General features: G+C 39.1%; 1 protein-coding gene across 6 annotated transcripts in view; it reads right to left on the reverse strand.

Moving 5' to 3' along the window:
- lama2 (laminin, alpha 2) overlaps nucleotides 1-27,253 on the reverse strand; it is a 522,186-nt gene that overhangs the window by 238,742 nt on the left and 256,191 nt on the right. For all 6 annotated transcript variants that reach the window (XM_061886159.1, XM_061886158.1, XM_061886155.1 and 3 more), the window contains exons 16-20: nucleotides 23,931-24,142; nucleotides 23,714-23,825; nucleotides 22,964-23,077; nucleotides 15,105-15,232; nucleotides 5,944-6,030 (exon numbers count right to left, since the gene is read on the reverse strand). In XM_061886159.1, the coding sequence (XP_061742143.1) occupies nucleotides 5,944-6,030; nucleotides 15,105-15,232; nucleotides 22,964-23,077; nucleotides 23,714-23,825; nucleotides 23,931-24,142 (653 nt within the window). The remainder of the gene's footprint in view (nucleotides 1-5,943; nucleotides 6,031-15,104; nucleotides 15,233-22,963; nucleotides 23,078-23,713; nucleotides 23,826-23,930; nucleotides 24,143-27,253) is intronic.

Below are 27,253 nucleotides of genomic sequence, written 5' to 3' on the forward strand. Positions count from 1 at the left end.
CAAGGGTGAAGTGTCTTGCTCAGGACACAACGGACGTGACGAGGTTGGTACTAGGTGGGATTTGAACCAGGGACCCTCGGGTTGTGGACGGCCAGTCTACCACTGCGCCACGCCGTCCCTTTTTTACATCTGATGCAACTTTGACTGTCAATAGTGTCCCGCTTACACGTCTGATGTCATCCCTCACGTCTGATGCAATTTTGAATGTCAATAGGGTCCCACTTACATATCTGGTGTCATCTCTCACATCAGATGCAATTTTGACTGTCAATACTGTCCCACTTACAAATCGAGTGTTACCGCTCACATTTGATGCAATTTTGACTGTCAATACTGTCCCACTTACATATCTGTTGTCATCTCTTACATCTGATGCAACTTAGATTGTCAATACTGTTCCACTTACAAATCGAGTGTCATCTCTCACATCTGATGGAACTTTGACTGTCAATACCGTCCCACTGTAAGGATCTGATGTCATCTCTCACATCTGATGCAACTTAGACAGTCAATACTGTCCCACTTACACATCTGATGTCATCTCTTACATCAGATGCAACTTTGACGATCAATACAGTTCCACTTACACATCTGATGTCAGCAATCTCACCACCCGGGAGGTTATTTTCGTACAGCAGCATACATGTATCGTCTCCATTTATAAACCTTTTTTTAATTGACGGATTATAATGTATGAAAAAAAAAATGTGTTTAAAGGGAACATTATCACCAGACCTATGTAAGCGTCAATATATACCTTGATGATGCAGAAAAAAAGACCATATATTTTTTTAACCGATTTCCGAACTCTAAATGGGTGAATTTTGGCGAATTAAACACCTTTCTGTTTATCGCTCTCAGCGCGATGACGTCAGAACGGGACGTCACCTAGCTAATAAAGCCGACATTTTCATTTTCTCAAACACATTACAAACACCGGCTCTCAGATCTATTATTTTCGACTATTTTCTGGAACCTTGGAGACATCATGCCTTGTTTGTGTGTTGTCGGAGGGTGTAACAACACTAACAGGGAGGAATTCAAGTTGCCCAAAGATGCGAAAGTGGCAAGAAATTGGACAAAATGTGTTCAAAATACGAAGGTCCTGCAGTCCTGGGTTCAAATCCAGGCTCGGGATCTTTCTGTGTGGAGTTTGCATGTTCTCCCCGTGAATGCGTGGGTTCCCTCCGGGTACTCCGGCTTCCTCCCACCGCCAAAAACATGCACCTGGGGATAGGTTGATTGGCAACACTAAATTGGCCCTAGTGTGTGAATGTGAGTGTGAATGTTGTCTGTCTATCTGTGTTGGCCCTGCGATGAGGTGGCGACTTGTCCAGGGTGTACCCCGCCTTCCGCCCGATTGTAGCTGAGATAGGCGCCAGCGCCCCCCGTGACCCCAAAAGGGAATAAGCGGTAGAAAATGGATGAATGGATGGTGTTCAAAATACGAGGCTGTGGGGAAATCCGACGAAATGGTCAGTTGTTTGTTCCGCACACTTTACCGACGAAAGCTATGCTACTACAGAGATGGCAAGATTGTGTGGATATCCTGCGACACTCAAAGCAGAAGCATTTCCAACGATAAAGTCAAAGAAATCTTCCGTCGGGACCCCCATTGAATGTGCCGGAGTGTCTGCACATTTTACCAGCGATGCTAAGGCAGACATGGCACAGAGATGAATGGATAACCTGCAGATGCATTTCCAACGATAAAGCCAACTAAATCACAAAGGTGAGTTTTGTTGATGTTGTTGACTTATGTGCTAATCAGACATATTTGGTTGCGGCATGACTGCCAGCTAATCGATGCTAACATGCTACTTAGGCTAGCTGTATGTACATTTGAAACTATATTTACATCCAGCGTTTCCTCCCACCCACATTTAATGCCAAACAAACATTTACCAATCGACGGATGTAAGTTGATCCAGTGTCACAAGATGCAAAACTTCAGATCGTTGGTCTGCACATTTTACCGGCAACGCAAACGCAGAGATGGCCGAATAGCGTCAATAGCTATTCGCTCAATAGCTTCAGTTTCTTCTTCAATTTCATTTTCGCTATCTGCCTCCATACTCCAACCATCCGTTTCAATACATGCGTAATCTGTTGAATCGCTTAAGCCGCTGAAATCCGAGTCTGAATCTGGGCTAATGTCGCTATATCTTGCTGTGCTATCCGCCATTGTTTGTTTGTATTGGCAGCACTGTATGACGTCACAGTAAAATGAACAGTGGCTTCGTAGAGAGCGAAAAAAAGGCACTTGAAAGCTTTTTTGAGGGATATTCCGGGACGGGTAAAATTTTGAAAAAAACTTCAAAAAATAAAATAAGCCAGTGGAAACTGATTTTTATTGGTTTTAACCCTTTTGAAATTGTGATAATGTTCCCCTTTAAATGTGTGATCAGATGAACCTACTTTGTTTCAGCTAACAATATGGTATTCAGGTAGGTAACAGAATTGTGTTAGCTAACAGTAGCTAACAGTATTGTTAGCTAAGACATACACACAAGCACACACATGATCATCAAGATCATTTTTGTTTTGTAGGTTTAAATGTATTATATATTGTGCTCCTGAGTTAATGTTGCTGATCCATTTGAATTTATTATTTATTGAGTTTGTTTATTTTTATTTTTCAAATGGTTAAAATTGGTCAAAAAATTCTAATTTAAAAAAGAATTAGAATATATTTTCAATTTCAGGCAAATTGATGCATTGTAAATATTTTCTGTTACACACTAAAACAGGGGTCGGGAACCTTTTTGGCTGAGAGAGCCAAAAAGCCAAATATTTTAAAATGTATTTCTGTCAGAGCCGTATAATATTTTTTGTAATAACATTGTTATTCAGAAGCTAACTATGGATGGGGGTGTGGCCTGCGGGCCTGCAGCGAAGCGGGGTGTTGCCAGGATCAGCCTCAAAATCAGCGACAGGTGCGTAGATGGCCCATCTGGGACTTGTTTTCTAATCACCTGCTGCTCGGTTATAAGCAGCAGCCAGGAGGAGAGACGGGGTTGGAGCTGGAGCCAAAGCACAAGCGAGGACGAAAGACAAAAAGACAATTGCTGGTAAGCAACTGAGAGACTTATTGAAAAATAAAACAATATTGTAACCCTGAAACAGGCTCTCATGTTGGTGCTTGGTGGTCTGAAGAACCCCCAGGAGGGCAAGCCCCACACTAACCAATAGAAAATAAATAACTTCCAACCATTAACGCAACTTCTTAAACAGGTGCAGTAGAAAACGGATGGATGGATTAAAAATGCATGAGAATGTTTTATATTTTGAACATTATTTTTAACACTGTGATTACAAGTGGAATTATTCATTACTTATCGTGTTAAGCAATGTCAGCTCAGATTTATCCGAGAGCCAGACACAGTCATCAAAAGAGCCACATCTGGCTCTAGAGCCATAGGTTCTCTACCCCTGCACTAAAACAATATTAAGTTATTAGGTTATAAGTTGATTTATATGTCATTCTTTTTTTGTTAGTATGGATACAATGTTATGAAGAGGTGTACTTATACAGTTTTATTTAAAAAACGTATTTTTTCAATTAAATGATCTTACGCACGGGCATAAGAAAATAAATGAGGAGCAATGCTGTAGCGTATTTACTTCACATGCTGTCAGTAGTCTTTTGTTCAACTTCTTTAGCTGTACTAGAGTTGTTCCTCAAGGTTCCATCTTAGGTCCTCTCTTTTTCATCATTTGGGACGGTTAACTGGTAGCCTGTGAGTTCAGTTAAAAAAAAACTTGTGGTACCTACATTTTTGCAGCAAATTCTTAAATACACTCGAGTGTATTTGACTAGCTTTTTGCTGAAGGTTCATAAAAACAGCAAAGCGCTCAGCACAAAATATATGGACTAAAATTAAACGTCTGCTGTAGAGGACATTGATTCTCCAGAAAGTACAAAATAAGACTAATGGTGTGTTCCATTTACCTAGGGGGTTGGAAGTGGGGGATGGAAATGACGTCACAACTAAGCTAGAGCGTTTCAGTTGCCAGATCGGAAATCAAGATAGCCCCATCCACAAAAGCTATTCTAAAGTTTGCCTTATCTCAATATAAACACCTTATTGGAAAATATGCACTCTTTCTGCAACCTTCAGGCATGTGAGCAAACTTTGAAGAAATCCCATGTAAAAAAGAAGAAAATGTAGAACGTATATACCACGTGAACATAATGTAATTTGCACTACAGTTACGTTACCATATATAAATATACAACAAGGCATGGCCGATCTAGTGCAACTGAAACTAATCAGAAGAGCTGATAACAGATATTATATAAGCTTCTATTACTATTTGTAATCAGAGCAGCTATCTATGGAATACACTGGCTTCAGGATATCCATTCCTTAGTTCAGAGATGTCAAACATGAGGCCAGCGGGCCGGATGAGGCCCGCGAACAGGTTCAATCCGGCCAGCGAGATGAGTTTGCTAAGTGTAAAATTGAGCTGCATCGAAAAGTGCCCGTTGGATGTCGCAATAGCAATTCTGTTAGGCAAGCAAATAGTTTATATTGGGGCAAGCAAGTATACCAAGCAAGAGGCACACGGTAAAGCGGGGCTGCGACTCCTCCTCCTCGACCCAATTTAAACAAACAGGAGTAAAATAAACAAATGGTAACCTCACTTAAAATGCTGTATGAGACACACTGATATAGTACAGTGGATATGATTTTCTTCTGTGCAAATTTAAAAAAAGTCAACCATGGGAATCACAAATGAGGTAGTTGATACATAGAAACGTTTTTATTTATGCTTCATTTTGTTTTTGTTCAATCATAGATGGCCTGACACTTAAAGTTTAATTGGTTTGTAGGAACACTGAGAATAAGTCTAATTTCATTGGGTTCTTATGGTGTTTTTGAAACTGAACCAAATTTTTTCCTCGAACTTGAAGTGTTTTGTACATTTTCCAAATGTCCTTACTGTATTTTGGGCCGAAGTAAAATAAAGAAAACAATCTGAAGAAGACGTAGTTGTATTTTTAAGTTATCATGCCATGATTTTACCCATCCAGCCCACATGGGAATAGATTTTCCACCATGCGGCCCCTGAGCTAAAATGAGTTTGAAACCCCTGCTTTAGTTGAAACTTTCGACTCGGGACTCCTAAATTCCGACTTTGCAGTACAAGTGAGGGGAGATGTCTGGCCCTTAGATTTCCGGAAATGTTGCCCCTGAAACAAGTTAGTTAAATATCCCTGATTTAGAGCAGTGGTTCTCAACCTTTTTTCAGTGATGTACCCCCTGTGAACATTTTTTTAATTCAAGTACCCCCTAATCAGAGCAAAGCATGTTTGGTTGAAAAAAAGAGATGAAGTAAAATACAGCATTATGTCATCAGTTTCTGATTTATTAAATTGTATAACAGTGCAAAATATTGCTCATTTGTAGTGGTCTTTCTTGAACTATTTGGAAAAAAGATATAGAATTAACTAAAAACTTGTTGAAAAATAAACAAGTGATTTAATTATAAATAAAGATTTCTACGCATAGAAGTAATCATCAACTTAAAGTGCCCTCTTTGGGGATTGTAATAGAGATCCATCTGGATTCATGAACTTAATTCTTAACATTTCTTCACAAAAAAAGAAATCTTTAACATCAATATTTATGGAACACGTCCACAAAAAAATCTAGCTGTCAACACTGAATATTGCATTGTTGCATTTCTTTTCACAGTTTTTGAACTTACATTCATATTTTGTTGAAGTATTGTTCAATAAATAATTTTTTAAAGGATTTTTGAATTGTTGCTATTTTTAGAATATTTTTTTTAAATCTCATGTACCTCTTGGCATTCCTTCAAGTACCCCCAGGGGTACATGTACCCCCATTTGAGAACCAATGATCTAGAGTACCCAGAATATTATGATACACGTGATAAAGAACATGTTTTATTCCTATACGGAGTGTTAATTACCTGTCACATCGTGCTCCTGTGTGTCCGGGCTCACAGCGGTCACACAGCATCTCGCCTTCCTCGCTCAGGTGGCAGGTTGGACTGAAACTTATGTGGTCACCGGAGTGGTAAGTTTTTTGTTGAAGTTGCAGATTAATTCCATGGCGTTGTTCCACAGCAGAGAGAGGGTGGAAAAGAAAGAGGAGGAAGAGGAGAGAACACAAATGTGTTAAGGCCATTGTTCGTTTCCTTGCTCCTTACTTTCACTTCCAAGGCCTCACATTCACACACTCAAGTAGACACACTGCGATTGCCGCACGGTTTAGTTTTGAAAATCAAATGCACCCTAAAAGAAGACCCCAAGAGTGAGACACAGAGAGTGGGAGTGTAACCCACCCTCTTCCATAAACTATAGATAGTTCTGCTGGCTCAGGTTCCGAGACCAGACTGAGTCACTGACTCTCTAAATGTGAGCTGGCTTAGCTTACTTGGCTCGAGACGCCCACAGGAACATGAAATATAATACATCAGAAAAATATACAGTAGGAAGCAACTTTTCTCAGTTGGTACACAAAGAAAATGTTAAATAGCAACAGTAAAACATCGTATAATCAAAAATAGTTCATCACAGTACCAAATGCAGTGGTTTCCTGCAAACCAAGAAACATTAGATCTTAGGGTTGTACGGTATACTGGTATTAATATAGTACCGCGATACTAATGAATCATATTCGGTACTATACCGACTCTGAAAAGTTGGTGGATCTACACCTAACATCCAATGTAATGATATCAAGTACAGTAGCGTAATTAGTCGATACTACTATGATTACGTCGGTTATATCTTTTGTTGTTTTTTTTATGTATATTATGTTTATAAACTCAGGAAATATGTCCCTGGCATACTTGCCAACCCTCCCGGATTTTCTGGGAGACTCCCGAAATTCAGCGCCTTTCCAGAAAACCTCCCGGGACAAATTTTCTTCCGAAAATCCCCCGAAATTAAGGCGGAACTGGAGGCCACGCCCCCTCCAGCTCCATGCATAGCTGACTCAATATTGTGACCCTCTTAAACAGGACAATACTGCCATCTACTGTACATAGAATAGAATGTAAATATATTCTACATTTAAGTGCAGTCAAGGAACATGCATTAGAGAGTCTGTTCTGAAGCCCACAGTAAAGAGACGTAACTACATCACGTCGCCTGGTTATTGACTCCAACCCAATAAATTACACCGTCGACGAACAAAATGAAGAAATACGCTTGCAAGTTCCAGAACAATTGGAAACAAGAATTTCAGTTTATCCAGGAGAGTTCGAAGGGGAAGGGGTATGTTGCCTGTAAATTTTGTAGAACAGACTTCTCCATTGAACACGTTCAACGGATATACACAGCCATGAACGGTCAGTCAGCAAAGCACAAAGCGTCCGTAACGCAGCATCGTTCACAACTCAGTATTATGGCCCATCTTGCAAAATGGAGACCCGATGGTGTATTTTATGCTGAGACAAAGATGGCTATGCTGATAGCTGGAAGCAACATCCCGTTCTCATTTGCGGATGTCTACAACAAATCCGTGAAGGATGTTCCCGGATTCGGAGATCGCTCGCCAATACGCAAATGGCAGAACAAAGGTTACTCAAATAGTGAAAGGTAAGTGTTGCTGTTGTTTTTTAGTAACCAGCAAGCACAGTACAGTTAGTTGAACAACTGTGTTTTTATTACTGTGTATTTGATAGGTGCCGTCGGAAATTCAACTATTTCTTTTATTTATATATATATAATGAAATAAATATATACAGCTAGAATTCACTGAAAGTCAAGTATTTCATTTATATATATATATATATATGAAATACTCAAGTTGGGGAATTATACGCCACCCCTCTTAACCACGCCCCCGCCCCAACCACGCCGACTTTAAATATGACCAATGAATGATGCTGTAACTAGAGGATCAGCAGCTAAATTAAGAACCTTTGTTTGCTTACTTACTAATAAAAGACAAGTTGTCTTGTATGGTCACTAATTTATTTAAAGACAAACTTGCAATAAGAAACATATGTTTAATGTACCGCAAGATTTTTTCTTCAAATAAAGCCAATAATAAAAAAATGTTGTGGTCCCCTTTATTTACAAAAGTATCGAAAAGTACAGTAGTCTGAAGTACAGTAATATGTTTAATATTGTGGTTGCACTTTGCAATGCATTGCATCATTTTGCCCAACTCATGCTGCAAAAAACTGAAAAGCACGACCCCAATAGTAAACATTAATAAATAAAGCATAATTTGCTTTTTAAAGGCAGCATTTGAATGGTAAGTCATTAAAAATGGAACAGTTAATTAAAATGGATGTACTGTAGTTGACAGTGACGGCAAAATCTAGTAATTGACAGAAAGGGGATTCAAACCTGCTTGGATGTTAGTAATTGATCCCAAGTGTAGATGTAAATCGTAACTGATTTGTATTGATTGTCTTTAAATCACCACACTGCTTCCTCTTAATAAGATCTGTGACATTAGCGTTAAGTGAAACAGTCTGGCTGTTTGAGTGGCAGGTTTCAGTGGACATAGGGCGAGGGAATATAGAGGGCTATTTTTAAGGGGCCCGCAGGGCTGGCACCTCCAGGCTAATATTACTGCAGGGGGGAATAACGGGAGGACAGAGAGAGGGAGAGAGGGATGTGTCTCTCTTTAGCTGCATCACCAACATTCTCAGCTGCTGGTGCCTGTGCGCGCGTGTGTGTGTGCGTGTGCGTGTGTGTGAGTGTGAGTGTGTGTGTGTGTGTGTGTGCTGGTGATTTTTGAGCTCTCTCATACAACAAATGGAATTGACCATTTTGATTTACAAATTGCCCTAATATTTTACTGTAAACTGACAAGAGCGTAAAATCAGTCGTCTTGAATAACGATCATGTCTTCCAATGAAGATGCTGACGTGGAGGGAGGGACCGTTTTGCTTAAAGAAGCGTATGTAAAATGTTAATTAATGAATGACAGGGTAAACCAGATGATTATGGTAAAAATAATGGTTATTAGGACTGGTATTGAAATTAGGATTAATAACGCGGTTGTTCAGTAATTTGAAAGAGAGTACTTGTTCTCCCACTTAAACTCAACTGGAAATACAATACCAGTACACTCTGATAAAAACTGGTGACAAACTAGTAAAAAAAAACGAGTATCAACAAAAAATCCAAATAATAGCAATACTGTATGAAAAAATACATTTAATTTTTTCCCTTTGTTAAATCAGTTTTTCACCTCTTTACACATTTTTCATCACCATAGTGTGTTCTTTTTGTGTTGTAAATAAAATCGTATAAAACGTTTGTTAATTAATCGATGCAACAGATCTTTGGACAGTTTTGAACGTCAAAGCATAATTATTGAGTAAATGTGTCAATACATTATGCTTGTGTAAGGTACTTTTTAAAAACCTTTATTTTGTTGGCGCAGTCCGACCGGATGTTGCACACAGTGCTGTTATTGTGAAACGGGGAAGTGTGCTGCTGTTCTGAGCTCGACGAGCAAGGAGGCGACTTGAGGCTGTTTATAAAAAAATAATAATACATTTTAAAAAATAAAGCACCTCTTAAGTTACTGCTGTCCTGTTTGTAAGATGATCTTACATAAATTATGTCGTTCACAACAACACATGCAGATAAGATGTGTTGTGGATGTATAGATTGCTCTCGTTAGCTTTAGCTTCCTAGCCCTACTCCACATTGTTTAGTTTAGCACGTGTTTCGAGGATTAATGAGTGTCCCTGGAGCAATTATTTTCAGAAATGTTCATTTTCCTAACAATGACATATTTTCAGTCACATTTATGACGAATTATTTGATATTCTGCATTTAACCACGGATTTAGTTTTATAGGCCAATTCTGTGATTCCGTCCATAGTTACGTGAACGCTGAAATCATATGAGTTTAGTAATTATTGATTAGGCATACTAGCGCTGTGTCAAATAAAAGTAGCAAAATGGTGAGATCCCAAACTTCTAGTTGATGTGGTCTTTTTCACGTATACGCGCACTCATGCATTCACCCTTGCACTGTACAAGCTCAGGAATTTGCATGTACGTTTTTTCCCCGATTACAGTATTTTTATTATCGTAAAAAGCCAAAATAAAAATCGAGATTAAAATCTGATTAATTGTCCAGCCCTATGACAAGGCGCTTTATATATAAAATTACGGCTTCCTGCTCTATTACTTGTAAGAATATAATGGCACATTTCCCAACACATTTTAACCATGCCATACTTTGTGGGCGTTTTAAGTGTTTGAGCCTTTTTACAATCATTCTTCTAGTTTTGCTAGCTTAATATGAGTCCAAAGAAAGCAATGGACAAGTGAAAATTTCAATAGATATATACACAGCGTTGTCGACACTGCTTTACCTACCTCTCTCACTACTAATGCATGCAAACAATAATAACCGACAAGGTGATTTCAAATTGTGAGTGCACCACAGGGCTAGTGACAGTGTGTGTGCGAGTCGGCAGGGTGCATACAAATGAAGACAGTTCAGCAAGTTGTCATTTTTTGCTTTGTTATCAAATAGAAAGTTTGTTTATTCGATTCACAGTATCGCATACCATTTAATTTTGTGGTCAATATTAGCAAATATTTTCACTAAAATATGGACTTTTGTCGAGGCTGGAACCCATTATTTGTATTTGCATTGTTTCTTATGGAGAAATTTGCTTCAATATACAAACCCCGTTTCCCAATGAGTTTGGAAATTGTGTTAGATGTAAATATAAACGGAATACAATGATTTGCAAATCATTTTTAACCCAAATTCAGTTGATTATGCTAAAAAGACAATATATTTGATGTTTAAACTGATAAACTTTTTTTTTTGCAAATAATTTGGATTTGATGCCGGCAACACGTGACAAAGAAGTTGTGAAAGGTGGCAGTAAATACTGATAAAGTTGAGGAATGCTCATCAAAAACTTTGGAACATCCCACAGGTGTGCAGGTTAATTGGGAACAGGTTGGTGCCATGATTGGGTATAAAAACAGCTTCCCAAAAAATGCTCAGTCTTTCACAAGAAAGGATGGGGCGAGGTACACCCTTTTGTCCACAGCTGCGTGAGCAAATAGTCAAACAGTTTAAGGACAACGTTTCTCAAAGTGCAATTGCAAGACATTTAGGGATTTCAACATCTACGGTCCATTATATCATCAAAAGGTTCAGAGAATCTGGAGAAACCAACAATGAATGACCGTGACCTTCGATCCCTCAGATGGCACTGTATCAAAAACTGACATCAATCTCTAAAGGATATCACCACATGGGCTCAGGAACACTTCAGAAAACCACTGTCACTAAATACAGTTGGTCGCTACATCTGTAAGTGCAAGTTAAAGCTCTACTATGCAAAGCGAAAGCCATTTATCAACAAAATCCAGAAACGCGCGCAGCTTCTCTGGGCCCAAAATCATCTAAGCTGGACTGATGCAAGGTGGAAAAGTATTCTGTGGTCTGACGAGTCCACATTTCGAATTGTTTTTGGAAATATTTGACATCGTGTCATCTGGACCAAAGGGGAAGCGAACCATCCACACTGTTATCGATGCAAAAATAAAGTTTATGAGTTTGAACATCAAATATTTTGTCTTTGAAGTGCATTTAATTGAATGTGGGTTGAAAAGGATTTACAAATCATTGTATTCCATTTATATTTACATCTAACACAATTTCCCAACTCATATGGAAACAGGGTTTGTACAAGCTTTATTATTTGCGGACCCTGTTCAAAAAACAAAGAAGTTTGTAAATCGGGATTCCGCTGTAAAACAACTCCCAGGTATTAAGCAAGTGACAAATTACATTAAAATCATTAAAATTATAGCCAATATCTGATGTCTTATTGTAATGTGCAGATATCAGTAAACAATTGATATTGCTTTATTGTCTGCATTCATGCAAAACATCTTCCTCCTTATTTATGTTGTAAAGAGTTCGAAAATACATCCTTTGTGCATGTAATTATGAGCATTTATGGGCAAAAACACTTTTGTTCAATAAAAGTAGACTGTGACTTAATGACAATGAGAAAATAAAATATAGGTCCCAGGGTGAGACCAGTTGAAAACCTCTGGTCCAAACCATTACTGGAGGTTCTTTGCAATTAGCATTTAATAAAGATGAAGCGGGTATGTATGTTTTGGTTTGCTCATATTTATTAGGGTAATGTCCGGAGATTTTAATAAAATATTTAATAGTGCGAGAAGACCACAGAAAAATGATGGTAAATTCCGGAATTTAAGCTGCACAATGCAAAAAGTTAAAAGAAACAAGCAAACATACTGAATTGGTGGGTTAATGTTTGTACTATGGCACTATCTTTTGGACGAGTTCGCTCATTGCAGATACTGCAGTCCTGCAGTGCCCTTCTGTTTGGACTAGAGCTTTCAACCGGAAGTACAATTGATGTTCAGTCTTCTCGCCATTCGTAGCGTTTCTACTCGTATGGATAGGTTGATTGGCAACACGAAATTGGCACTATTGTGTGAATGTTGTCTATCTGTGTTGGCTCTGTGATGAGGTGGCGACTTGTCCAGGGTGAATGCATTGACTGAATGCATCTGAGATAGGCTCCAGCACCCCCTGCGACCCGAAAGGGACAAGCGGTCAAAAATGGATGGATGGACAATATAACTAAAACAATTCTTACTTACTAAACCAGGGGTGTCCAAACTTTTTCCACTGAGAGCCATACACTGAATAATCAAAGCAAGCGGGGGCCATTTATTTTAAAAAACAATACAACATTGGTAAAAAAATATATACATTTAGGCCTCCACTCAGGCTTGATCCCGGGGACCCCAAAGGGTTTTGGTAAAAATAAAATGTTAAAAATGTGTCATTATTCAGTATTATTATTTTTATTATTATTCAAGTTTTAAATATGTAGATCAACATTAGGTCTATCTGTCGATATGACGTTTTTAAAGATTTAAGTTGTATGCTCTTTTTGTCAAAGAAAACCATGTATTTTATTTAAAAAAAACACAAAATACCGTATTTCCTTGAACTGCCGCCAGGCATGTAATATGCGCCTGCCTTGAATTACTGCCGGGTCGAACTCGCTCCCCAAATTTTTTAGCGCATGCTGACTTTTACCGCCGGGTCAAATTTGTGACGTCACGAGTGACGCTTCCCCTGTCTTCTTTTTCAAAATGACGGAGGAGTTTTTTTGTGCTTTTACTATGTGTAAACCAGGGGTCTTGTTCCACAGCCATACAGATCACACTGATGGTTGTGATATAAAACAACTTTAACACTCTTACTAATATGCGCCACACTCTGTGAACCCACACCAAACACATTTCGGGAGAACGGCTCTGTAACATATTATAAACGCAACATAACACTTACCCAGAATGCCATGCATCTATGACTCTTGGCTATATTACACACCCCGCTAACACCAACCCCCCCCCCTCTCCCGTGCGTCGGTTGAGGTGGGGGCGCATGTATAATATAGCCAAGAGTCATGGATGTGTTATTAGAGTAAACATTGCAACATGTTCTTGTTACATTTCACCTGTTTGCTATTTTATACCACTTTTTAAGTTTTAAATTTTTTTCCATAGGATTTTTAAAATGTGCCGTGGGGCGGTTAAAAAAATGACCTGCGGGCCGCAAATGGCCCCCGGGCCGATCTTTGGACACCCCTGTAACTAAACCGTCCCATGTGTGATGTTTGTAAGTGTTTCCATGCATATTTGTGCGTGCTATCATAATGTAATCAAGCTAGTGTTCTTAGCATTAGCTAATATGACAACGCGTTTACAAGCGTCTATGTTAATTGACTCAATAAGTCCAAGGTGATGTTTTGGTGAATTTTGGAACTGAATCAAAACACAAATTATTTCATTGTAAGTTCATAGAATTATGAACTTACAATGAAATAATTTGTGTTTTGATTCAGTTCCAAAATTCACCAAAACATCACCTTGGACTTATTGAGTCAATTTTGGCGAACAGGAAAGCCAGCTTCCGCAGCTAGAGGGTTCTTGACGATGACTTCTGTTTTGTTTCATCAGCCGTTTTACTGCCGTATTACAGAAACTGTTTGGAAACAATTAAGCTATATATATAAATATCTAAAAAATCATTGTGTAAATAACTAATTTCAGAAGTATATATCTGCGGCTTAATATATGGAAAAAAAAATGTTTCTTCTACAATATATTGGGTGCGGTCTATAGCCTGGAAAATACCGTAAATCACAATGAAGTATTGTGTTAGAAATTGTTGTAGACAGACAAAGATGTAGGGTTACATAAGCTCTGCTTCTTCCTATTCCTTTTCGAACATGTTATAATAAAAAAACGGTATACATGTTGGAACATCACCACAGCATTTTATTTTCATTACTCTTTTTGTTGTTTTTTTCTCTTTTTTTTTTTTTTTAAACATTTCCAAAATACATATTTACAGTAGAAAGGGAATTCGTATGGGCCCATTCATCGCGGTTTACCTGACCAATGAAACGTGACAAACTGGGGAGGGAGGTTGTCTCTACTATACATTACAATACAGTGAGAAAGTAAACAATGTCTGGAGTGAGCAACAAAAATAAGTGCTAATAAAATATGTGAGTGAGAAGAGCTCAAAAATTAAACAATTAAACACCACTGTCTATGAGAATTTACCAATTATAATAATATAAATGAATAGCTATACATATTTCGTCTGATACTTTGAACATCGCCATCCAATTGGATGCAAACCTGACCTTTAGAAGGTGATGATATTTAATTTATCAAGGCACACACCTGTCTTTTGAGCCTTCCACTGACGAGGTAGCGCGTCAAAAAAAAATAAAAAAAGGGTTTAACTTCTTAATGAGGCTCAAATCACCAGCTGTGTCAGCTTTTTTTGGCACAATTTATTGCGATTGTACCAGCAGTGATGACATTTACACCAACTGCTGTGGTGATATTTCGTGTGCTGCCACCAGGAAGCGGCTGCTGTCGCTGTGATGCCTTTACAAAACATATAGGAGTGGAGTGGAGGGGGAGAGGGGTGACGAGTGAGGTTGGAGAAGCAATTGAGCGCCACTGGGGGGGGGTCATAGGGGTCAGCAGGGATAGATGGAGTGCTTTGATGGCAATGTTTACAATTAGTCTCAGCGTGTTGATAACTTACTTGTTACTAGGCAGACTCAGTGGGCAAGCGCAGACCTGACAATCTGTAACTGACCCCCGGGTGGCGTTACCGTAGTAACCAGGTAGGCAGGTGTCACAGTGGGGGCCTATGGTGTGGTGGGAGCAGTCCTGGAGGTGACAAAAATCATTTGTTTTATTCCTGAGGAATTTTATTATTTAAAAACAGTCTGCCGAACTATCTGGGGTCTTGCGATCTTAAGCAAAAATTGGCATCTACCCATGAGAATCACAGCTTTTCTTCCAGTCACTCACACACGTCAGAGATGCAGAAGGGAGACAACCCAGCAGGCACAAGACATAAAACAGCGCTGAGAACTAGTCGAATTACGTGCTGATGTTGGGCAACTCAACCATAACTTTGGAACAACATGCTTTTTGACAATGTTTATTCAATGTCAGTGTAGGAGCCTAAACACTGTTTAAGTTCATTTAAATTTCATGGAAGGTGCATTATGTTTATTCAGCCAAAAGGGGACTATTTACTTTATTTGCATGATAAGAAAATGTATATATTGAATGCTTAAATTATATAAAGCTCACTTTATTAGTAATTATGACATTTGTCAAAATAATTTAGATTAGATAGATTAGATAGTACTTTATTTATTCCGTCAGGAGAGTTCCTTCAGGAAAATTACAATTTTCAGCACAATCCCACTCAAGATTAGACAAACATTACAGGGAGACAGAACAGGATCGCTGACGGGTCTGCCGGCTTCCAGCGCCCCTTACAAAAAAAGATGAGATACAGGTAAACAAGGGGGGGAGAAAAAAATAGAAGATTAAAATAAAATAAAAAAATCGGTCTTAGCCTGGGCCCTGAAGAGGGGGTGCAGACTGAGGCCAAGGGGAAAAAAAACAACAACTCACAGCCATAGTACACATCCCTCTTACATGTGTGTAAGAGGGAAACATCAAACATCAAAGAACACAGAGGACATTAAAGCAGCAGATACAACCAGACACTTCTACATACAGCTATGAATAAAAAGTAAAAGAAACATATCCACTGCGGTGGCCTCTGCGGTGTTCCACGCCATCGTCCGCTGGGGTGGAGGGAGGATGGTCAGAGACAGAAGCAGACCCATCAAAGCAACCAAGACAGCCGACTCCACTCTCGGCAAGTGTCCAGTCCGCATGGATGAGCGAGGATACATCCAAGGAGACTGAGGTGTCCGACACCTGCTCACCCAGCCAAGACACCGCGAAGCCTCTCCGTCCCAGCGCTCAGTGCTAGCTCCGCAGCCCTGTCCCCTCATCCGTATCTCCTCCAGTCCCTCCAAACCGACTCCGGTGTGGCAGACACCCAGCAGCTGGTCTCCATGGCCAAAAGGCTCCCGGGAGGCAGATCCAGAAGTCCACAAAAAAAGCACCACAGAGGTCACCAAAGTGACACCCCTTGTCACACAGTCCCAAAGGGTCCCGGACCAAAAGGCAAAAAAATATAATAACACATGAAATTTGATGACGTAACTGTTTTAATTGCATAGATGGCGGAAGGATCTGTGTGGTAGGGTGGTTTTTGGAAGCAAGGTGTTATGGGTAATTGCAGTCAGGTGCGTTGGAATCGAGCCACACAGTTTTTTGACCTTACTCATACTTTTTCTAACTCGTACTGTAACAAACTCTTTCTTTTGTCATTCATTTGTTCCCACATCGTGATTGCTTTACGTTTTGAATTATTAAGTTCACAAATAAACCATACAAATGAAGAGGAACGTCTGGAGTTTTGTTTTGTTGTTGTTGCAAGAAGCGGAGTGAAGGAGAAAGTAGAGGAGCGTCAAGCTAAGGCTACTTTATGAATCTACAGTCAGGTTGTGTCATTAAAATGACCATTGAATTTTGCTTATTTTCCAACCAATATTCGACAACACAAATGCAACCTTGAAACAACATGCCTTTTGACATTGTTTATTCAACGTCAAGTTGTGACGTTGATTTTGACCATTGAAATTTGGTCGTTCCCCAACCAACAACGTGGGTCCAATGTTGGAAATCAACATTGTCTCAAGAAATACAACTACTCTGCAACGTTGTTTCGAAGTCAGTTTCAAAGGGAATGTATGTATAATCAACGTTGTACAAATGTCTTGTGCCTGCTGGGAAACAACCACTCAACGTCGGAGAAGTCAGCAAAATGGCCCTAATTTGAAGCACAGAAATATGAATCCATTAGTTTAGTAATTTATCAATTCGTATTTTTCAATTACCGTATTTTTCGGACTCTAAGTCGCAGTTTTTTTCATACTCGGGGGCGACTTATGTGTGAAATTATTAACACATTACCAAAAAATATCAAATAATATTATTTAGCTCATTCACGTAAGAGACTAGACATATAAGATTTTGTTGGATTTATCGATTAGGAGTGACAGATTGTTTGGTAAACGTATAGCATGTTCTATATGTTATAGTTATTTGAATGACTCTTACCATAATATGTTACGTTAACATACCAGGCACCTTCTCAGTTGGTTATTTATGCGTCATATAACGTACACTTATTCAGCCTGTTCTTCACTATTCTTTATTTATTTTAAATTGGATTTTAAATGTCTATTCTTTGTGTTGGATTTTATCAAATAAATTTCCCCCAAAAATGCGACTTATACTCCAATGTGAGTTATATATGTTTTTTTTTCCTTCTTTATTATGCCTTTTCGGCAGGTGCGACTTATACTCCGAAAAATACGGTACTCAAGTAAACGGATTAAACACATTTCATAGCCTCAATGCGTATTTTAGGGGAAATAGTTGAAATAAACACTATTTTTGTTTGGTTATTGTAACAACTGTTCTTTTTTTCCTCATCAACATTAAAATTGCAATTTTAAACATTTTTAATAAATTACAGATCACAACAGCCATACACCACTGCGCTATTGCAGCGGCCTTGTGGAAACGGTGGCCACATATTTATACTTCCGGGTACTCCATGCGGTTGTTTTGGGAATATTTTCTCTCCTTTGAGCATAATGGTACCCCTTAAAAGTTACTAGATTTGGGCTTGGTTCTTTGTAAAGAAGATAAAAACAATGTCACTCGGTTTCTAATCTATACAGACATATATTCCTTGTAGTCTTAATGGTGTTAGGATGTACTAGGTGCAGAGAGTGAAAGTGGACTGGAATGTGTGTGTTAACATATACACCCAGTAAATTTTCGGTTTCGATCTCCACCAAGCTGAATGCTAAATGGGTTGTACTTGTGTAGCGCTTTTCTACCTTTTTAAGGAACTCAAAGCGCTTGGACACTATTTCCACATTCGCCCATTCACACACTGATGGCGGGAGCTGCCATGCAAGGCGCTGACCAGGACCCATCAGGAGTAAGGGTGAAGTGTCTTGCCCAAAGACACAACGAACGTGACTAGGATGGTAGAAGGTGCGGATTGAACCAGGAACTCTCAGGTTGCTGGCACATCCACTCTCCCAACTGCGCCAAGGTGAGGCAGCAAGATGGACAAAAGCATATGTGGAGAGCGAAAATTTTAGAGAAAGCTTCAGACTTAAGATGGCTTGGTCCTCTCTCCAGTGTTGGTATGGCTATTGTTTAAATTTGTATTTATTTATTGTTCATACATTTTTATAAGTAAGAAAACAGCACAAAGGAAGAGTGAGATGTTGGAGCAGACTAAAGCCAACAGAATGAAATGAAACTTGGAGCCATGCTATTTTGATATAAATGGAGTGCTTACCCAAATAAACTGGAAACCCCCCTACACCGGCGAGCTAGACGAAATGCATAACCGTCCATTGAGTGAGTCACACTTTAATAATGATCATGATACACGCAGCACACTGTGTTTGTTAGTACAATTGCATTACATACGCTGTCTGGCTAGCTGTGTACAAAAAAAAACATGCAATGCAGGCTAATATTTTACAGATACTGTAATATGATTTTAATTTTTTTTTTCAGTCAGTAAAGATTAGTATCTTATCTTATACAGGTTACGGAACGTAAATGAAGTATTGTTGACGGTTGTTGAATGCATTCAAAGGGATTTAGAGGTGGAAATGATCGCTCCCATTAGCTGCATTGCTAGCCGCCTAGAATGAGCCGATGTTTATATGTTAGAAAGCAGAAAAAACAACAACATACTTTTGTCTTCTTGTCTCTCATAATGATTGTGAACCATAGGCAAAATAACTTAAAGTGCAGTTCCAATTTAAGTGCCGGTATCGATACCCAGGTACTGGGAATTGGTACTGTATCGGTTGAAATGAGAAAGGTACTCATCCCTACTACAGAATGAGCCCAACATACCTCAAGCTAAGCACATGTATTTCAGAAAGGTTTATTCATCATCTTGTTTTGTCTTTGATTTTCCCATTTTACCCCAGCAAAATACAAATCTTGAAAAAAGGAGGGGTCATCAATTATTGATGTTTCTATTATATTCAGGTCCATAGTGTAAATGATCAATTCTATACTGTACAGCAGTGGTTCTCAAATGGGGGTACGCGTATCCCTGGGGGTACTTGAAAGTATGCCAAGGGGTACAATTAAAAAATTCTTTATACATATATTTATTGAATAATACTTCAACAAAATTTGAATGTAAGTTCATAAACTGTGAAAAGAAATGCAACAATGCAATATTCAGTGTTGACAGCTAGAATTTTTGTTGACATGTTCCATTAATAATGATGTTAAATATCTCTTTTTTTGTGAAGAAATGTTTAGAATTAAGTTCATGAATCCAGATGGATCTCTATTAGAGGGCACTTTAAGTTGATGATTACTTCTATGTGTAGAAATATTTATTTATAATTGAATAATTTGTTTATTTTTTAACAATTTTTTCGTTATTTTTATATATATTTTTCCAAATAGTTCAAGAAAAAACACTACAAATGAGCAATATTTTGCACTGTTATACAATTTAATAAATCAGAAACCGCCCGATTGTAGCTGAGATAGGCGCCAGCGCCCCCCGCGACCCCCAAAAAAGGGAATAAGCAATAGAAAATGGATGGATGGAGAAACTGCTGACATAGTGCTGTATTTTACTTCTTTATCTCTTTTTTTCAACCAAAAATGCTTTGCTCTGCAATCTACTAATAAAAGTATCAATCAATCAAAAAAAGGGGGTACTTGAATTAAAAAACGGTTCACAGGGGGTACATCACTGAAAAAAGTTTGAGAACCACTGCTGTACAGGACTAAAGCCCGATGTTGTGTAGTTGAGGTTGTGGAAGTGGAAAGTGATTTATTGAGGCAAGGTGTTTATTGTAGTAGATGCAGAATTTATTAGCAAGGCTGAATCTAATCGAGAAGAAAATTTCTATGACATTTCGGGACAAAAAAAAAGCAACACGATGTTTGGATTTTTTGTTCACATGAAATTAAAACAAAGCCGGCAGCGAAGTTATAAACAAACCCGGAGCATTGAAGGTTAATGAAGTGGTACGGGACAATTGTCAGATCAAACTCTGTTACTATAGCAACCAAACACTTTGGGCTTGATGAGATGAGTCAGAACTTTGTAACGATGTGTTTCATAATCAAGCAACTTGTCTGATTATTAGTGAAATCTAGAAAAATTATTTCCTTACAGTCAGAGACTGAAATGAATGCATAATTTAAAAACTTTCAGATGCTGGAACGATTCTGTTGCTCCTGTTCTGTATAAGTATGCGTGTGTATTTTTATGCATGTCAGTTGTGATCCGATGCATTTCCTCGCCAAATCAAAATATCTGTTCGTGTCTGACACAAGCACACGCTGCGTTAACCTGGAGAGCCGCAGGAATATCCAGTCGCTCAGCTTTGTGTGTCCATCGCTCTGCCTATCATTCCAGGAATATGTAAACGTGCATGTCTCTGTGAGTGATGAACTGTCAACTTGTCTCTCTCGCAAGGTGTGTTTGTGACAAGGTAAAAAAAGAAACCACCCACCAAACTGCCACACTGAGTGTTCTATGTGGATAGTGTGTGTGTGTGTGTGTGTGTGTGTGTGTGTGTGTGTGTGTGTGTGTGTGTGTGTGCGTGTGTGTGTGTGTGTGTGCATGTGTCTGTACATTTCTGTTCCTCAAAGGTCCAGCAGATGGTGTGTTCATAAGGATAGTTTGTATAAGCACATTACCATGTTACTGTCAACTTCAGCTTATTATACACAGGTAAAACATATTCAATATTTTATGCAAGATAAAAGGTAAGCTGTAAAGTTCTATAAACTTCTAATCTGATTGCTTTGATCAAATTCTCCTCACAGCCTCTAGGGGGCGTATTTATATGACATTTGGGGATTATATGAGTCTTTATGAGTTTTATGTCCTTAATTAATTTCCTTTTCTTATTTATCTAATTTTCACGCACAGTAGAAAGGGAAACAATATCTACTTTCCTTTAAAATATGTGTTTTTGATCAGAAGAAAAGGGGGGAAAACAAAATATTTTAAAGGTGTATTGCACAGGGTGTCCAAACTACGGCCAAGTGCACCCCGCTTCAGTTTGGCCTGCGAGACGTCAAAAATGTATTAAAAAGTCAGGCTCGTGGGGTGCCTCCATCTTAATTTTCAAAATCTGCCAATCTATTTGCTAAAGCTTTGCAACTACATCATGGAAAATCTAGCTAGTGCAAGCCAATGACCACACATTTCACTTTGAAGTGGTTACAGCACAGCATTGACTTATATCAGTAGAAGCATTTAAGTCTCACCTTAAAACTCATTTGTATACTCTAGCCTTTAAATAGACTCCCTTTTTAGACCAGTTGATCTGCCGTTTCTTTTCTTTTTCTTCTATGTCCCACTCCCCCCTTGTGGAGGGGGTCCGGTCCGATCCAGTGGCCATGTACTGCTTGCCTGTGTATCGGCTGGGGACATCTCTGCGCTGCTGATCCGCCTCCGCTTGGGATGGTTTCCTGCTGGCTCCGCTGTGAACGGGACTCTCGCTGCTGTGTTGGATCCGCTTTGGACTGGACTCTCGCGACTGTGTTGGATCCATTATGGATTGAACTTTCACAGTATCATGTTAGACCCGCTCGACATCCATTGCTTTCCTCCTCTCCAAGGTTCTCATAGTCATCATTGTCATCGACGTCCCACTGGGTGTGAGTTTTCCTTGCCCTTATGTGGGCCTACCGAGGATGTCGTAGTGGTTTGTGCAGCCCTCTGAGACATTAGTGATTTAGGGCTATATAAGTAAACATTGATTGATTGATTGATATCACCCAATTCAAACAATCTCTCCCAATCATGGCGCAAAAAAACTGCAACCAAAATAAAAAGTCAACACACATGGTCACAAATAACAACCCGCTCACTGAACTTTGTGGATATTATATAAAAAACGTCCTAGCACCATATACATTATTAAAAAATTCCACAAATTTAAATTTACTACAGTGCATAATGAGAAAAATGCAAAACACTCTCTCCACACTCATCCATGTTTGGCGCATTTTTGCTGGAGCCTATCTCAGCTGCTTTCTGGCGGAAGGCGGGGTACACCCTGGACAAGTCACCACCTCATCACAGGGCCAACACAGATAGACAGACAACATTCACACAGTAGGGCCCATTTAGAGCAGTGACTCACTTATCGACCGATACGTGAGCATAATGCAAAGCATCTAACAATAATTATTTTGGAAATCAATGAAACTCCTACAGGCTGACAGTTCACATCATGCATAATGCTAGACACCAGAAAATATCACACTGAATATTTTGTTGATTGTGCAGCGTACAAGCAGTTAAATCAATATTCAAAGAGAGCAATATTTACCTATTTTGAGAGTTTCAAAAACAAAAGTATCCTTTTTTATTTTATTTTTAATTATCTATAGGAAAAAAACAAGACAAGTAGGTGGGTAATGTGTATGACTTACCAGGCAGTGGCCAGTGATGTGGTGGCATTGTGTAGCATGTCCGTGACAACGACACACTTCACACACACCGTTGTACAGGAGTCCATCCACTCTACGAAATCCAGCAACACAAGCCTGGAAAACACACAAAGACAGTTTTGGTACCCTTTGAAGTGGATTTTAATGCTGATGTGTTCTTGCTTGAGTAAAAAAAGTATCTTCTACTCTGTCTAAGATCTAAATAGCGCTTACAGAGCAAAAAAGTGTGTCGTGAAATAATGAACAGACAGACATTCAAAAATGTGAAGAAATACATCCTGAAAACCTGCGAGTAGCGTACAAATGGTAATTCGGCTTTCATACGTCTTTACGTTTACATTACAAGTTTCATCTTGCGGCACCGAAGATGACTGACAAGAGGCTTCACTCCATTTCTTTCATTCTGCTACACATAGCTTTAAAAGTCACAAGATGTTCAACTACTATTTAGGAAAGGTCAAAAACGGGATTAGGAGCAAGCGATTACATCTTGGGGGGTTACCCGAGACACCGTCTGCATTTAGGACCTGGAAGGTAGGGTCTGGCCGAGGTCTGAGCAGGACGAGTAGTTTTCAGAATTGTGTCGAAATCTTGTAAGGTATTGGCAGGGTATTTAGAGAGCGTTTTTTGTGTATTCTTACTCCGCCATGGTTGATCACATATACCTTCTTATACCACAGTTGCATAGAAATACATAGTGTCATGTGTACTGTACTGTGTGTGTATGATTACCTCGCAGGAGGTCCCAGCATATCCTGGAGGACAAGAGCAGATCTCGACAGCTGACGCTATCCTCTCTCCTCTGGCAAAAGGATGGCCCACCTGCATCGAGAACGAGTGGAGTCTACACACAGACAGGCAAAACCTTTAGAACACTGGAATCTGTCAACTGTAGAATAGTTATCTCCATTGCTTATGTAAGCAATGAGTGCCGTTCAGGTGTACCTACCTGTACACAGCACTAGGCTCTGTACTGTAAGAGGCCCTGATTGTCAGACTGGTTATGTTTGCTAACACAGCCAAGAAGTCCCTACGACTGATTGGCTGAACAGTCTCAGAAACCAGGAAGTTCTCAGGAAGGAGAGAAATGCGATTGGTGCTCGGTGAAGACGGGTACACAGGCTGGCCGTACCGTCTGTCCATAATCTTCATCCCGCCTCCCTGCCGGACATAGGATCGTTAACCTGACTTCATACGTTACCATTTAGTTACTTTTTATTCTTTATAGATCCAAGACAACTGAATTAAGCATCCTAAGAAGAAGGATTGCAGATTATGTCAATATTTGCCAACAGACCCAACGAAAAGTGAACTGAGCCCAGGCCGATCTCTTGAGAACAGATCGATGGCATGTAGCGGTTAACGCAGAGTGACAACTGCTGATGGAGAGGGCGAACAAGAGCCCGCCACGCCGATAAGCCATTAAATATAAACTAATTGAGAGAGGAGATAGAGGCAGCACCTCGAGACAGTGAAGTACTAGTGATGATCTATACACTCTTTATACTAAATTAGCACAGATAAAAAAGAAAAGATTAGAGATGTATATCGTTAGGATTTTATCGACATGAAACCCTTAACGATATTCCTTATTGATACTGGTATTTATCAGTACTCCTATAAAGATGTTGAAAAATTAATTTATATGACCATTTTCATAGGCACAAGATGTTAACATTAAGTAACATCTAACAGCAGGGAAGAAGTTTATCAACACCTGCTTTTTAGGTCTTAAACATGTCAAATACACGTTGTTTGCGGTAATGTCGTCACCTTGTAAAGACCACACAGATCCAACACTGTTGATCTATTCATTACGATTACACTAAGCTGGAAATAACATGTATGTATGCATGGTACTGTACATCATATCATAATTTATATAATCAAATATAAGGTGTGTTTTGATGCCGCGTAAACGCGGCGACTAGAGACCTGTCAGCGGATGCTATCTTGCATTTAAGCAACTTCTTGGTATATTTATTATACTACTTTTTGGAGGGAATTAATTGGGCCTGTGGATTACTGGATCGCTTGACCATGGACTTTGAGGGTCTTTAGTGGATGAAATACTGTTGTGCTACGAACCTTTGTGTGGTGTAGCTTCCTTATTTGTGATTATTCAAATCTGATTATCACATCCTTACAGGGCTGGGCAATATGGCAAAGAAGAAAAACATGTAATCTCCATTGATATCACATTGTTTTAAACATGCTAGTTTTATAGCATCTGTACTAAAAAATGAATATAGAATACGTTTTATTAACATTCTCAGTGAATAAAAAAAGCACAATAACAACATACCAATAACTTTGAGTTGTGATCGATAGGCAAATTTCCCCAAAAAAGTGCAGTTCCCCTTTAATGTATTATTCCTTTCAATCACCTTTTATTTGTCATTAGTTTTTTTTCCCCCAATGTACTGTAATGGGAAGGTCAAACACTTTTTTTATTATCCTAAATAAGTACACAAACAATAAAAATAAAAATGTGCACTTCAATAAATAGAGCATTTTGAAGTGCGGTTTGGTAGAAACAACTTGGTTTAACCGGCTTGTTTTGTTGTGTCTTTTTTTTGTTGCTACCACTTTCCAACAAGTTTGGCCTATTGATGGGCTCACCTTACTCATTTAGTTTAAAGGCCTACTGAAACCCACTACTACCGACCACACAGTCTGATAGTTTATATATCAATGACGAAATATTAACATTGCAACACATGCCAATACGGCCCGTTTAGTTTACTAAATTGCAGTTTTAAATTTCGCGCAAAGTAGCCTGTTGAAAACGTCGGTATGATGACGCGTGCGTTTGACGTCCCGGGTTGTAGCGGACATTTTTTTCCAGCCCGGTCCAAGCTGTAAGTAGTCTGATTTAATCGCATAGTTACACAGTATTCTGGACATCTGTTTTGCTGAATCTTTTGCAATTTGTTCAATTAATAATGGAGAAGTCAAAGAAGAAAGATGGAGGTGGGAAGCGGTGTATTGCAGCTACCTTTAGCAACACAAACACAGCCGGCATTTCTTTGTTTACATTCCTGAAGGTAAAGCTTTACTATGGAACAGAGCTGTCAAGCGAACATGGTTCTCTACCACATGTCAACCGGCAAGTTTCGGTGAGAAAATTGTGGTAATAAGTCGGCTCGTAGACATGAGCGGAGCCTGCATCCTCTTGTAGCTGCGGACTCTCTGATCCTCCTCCCACCGGAGACACTGGCGGTCACCACACCTGTGGCCACACCCCTCCGACTTTCAGGTACCATATCATCTCACTAAAACACTAGTAACACAATAGGCAGATAAGGGATTTTCCAGAATTATCCTAGTAAATGTGTCTAATCACATCTGAATCGCTCCCACTGCCCTCGCCTTTTTTTTTCTAGTCCTTCACTCTCACTATCCTCATCCATGAATCTTTTATCCTCGCTCAAATTAATGGGGAAATTGTCGCTTTCTCGGTCCGAATCGCTCTCGCTGCTGGTGGCTATGATTGTAAACTGTGAGAATGTGAGGAGCTCCACAACCCGTGACGTCACGTGCACATCGTCTGCTACTTCCGATACAGGCAAGGCTTTTTTATTAGCAAACCAAAAGTTGCGAACTTTATCGTCGATGTTCTCTACGTAATCCTTACAGCAAAAAATATGGCAATATTGCGAAATGATCAAGTATGACACATAGAATGGACCTGCTATCCCCGTTTGAATAAGAATTTTTTTTTTCTTTGTCATGAAAAAGGGACGTTTTTGTCATGAAAAAGGGAGGTGTTTGTGGTTCGTGCACTAATTGTAAGTGTATATTGTTTTTTTTATGTTGATTTAATAAAAAAAAATAAAACATTTTTTTTTTATTTTTTTTATTTTTTATTTTTTAAATAAAAATGAATAAAACATTCTTCTGCGGCCCGTGGCCCGGTGGTTGGGGACCACTGCTATTGGGAATCGATTAATATAAGATTAAATGGTGCCATATTTCGATAACTTTGTCAAACGTGACATCACATCCGGTTGCAAACTAAACATCGGCTCAAGGAGCACTCTGTAATGTTGCAATTTTTAACGCCAACAAAGCAAGTATGTTTGGTAGAAAATGCTCCGACGTAAAGTAATGCTCTACTCTTACAAAATGCACTAGATTGATGCTAATTCACATATTTGCCAAAGAGAGGCTACTATTAGCATTAGCGATTTTACATAGCAATTTTAACACCTCTAAATTTGGTAATGAAAACCACAACTAAGATGAATGTTACGATCAAACAGCTGGGTC

The sequence above is a fragment of the Nerophis ophidion genome, linkage group LG24 (assembly GCF_033978795.1).
Source record: "Nerophis ophidion isolate RoL-2023_Sa linkage group LG24, RoL_Noph_v1.0, whole genome shotgun sequence".
In the NCBI taxonomy this organism is placed as follows: Eukaryota; Metazoa; Chordata; class Actinopteri; order Syngnathiformes; family Syngnathidae; genus Nerophis; species Nerophis ophidion.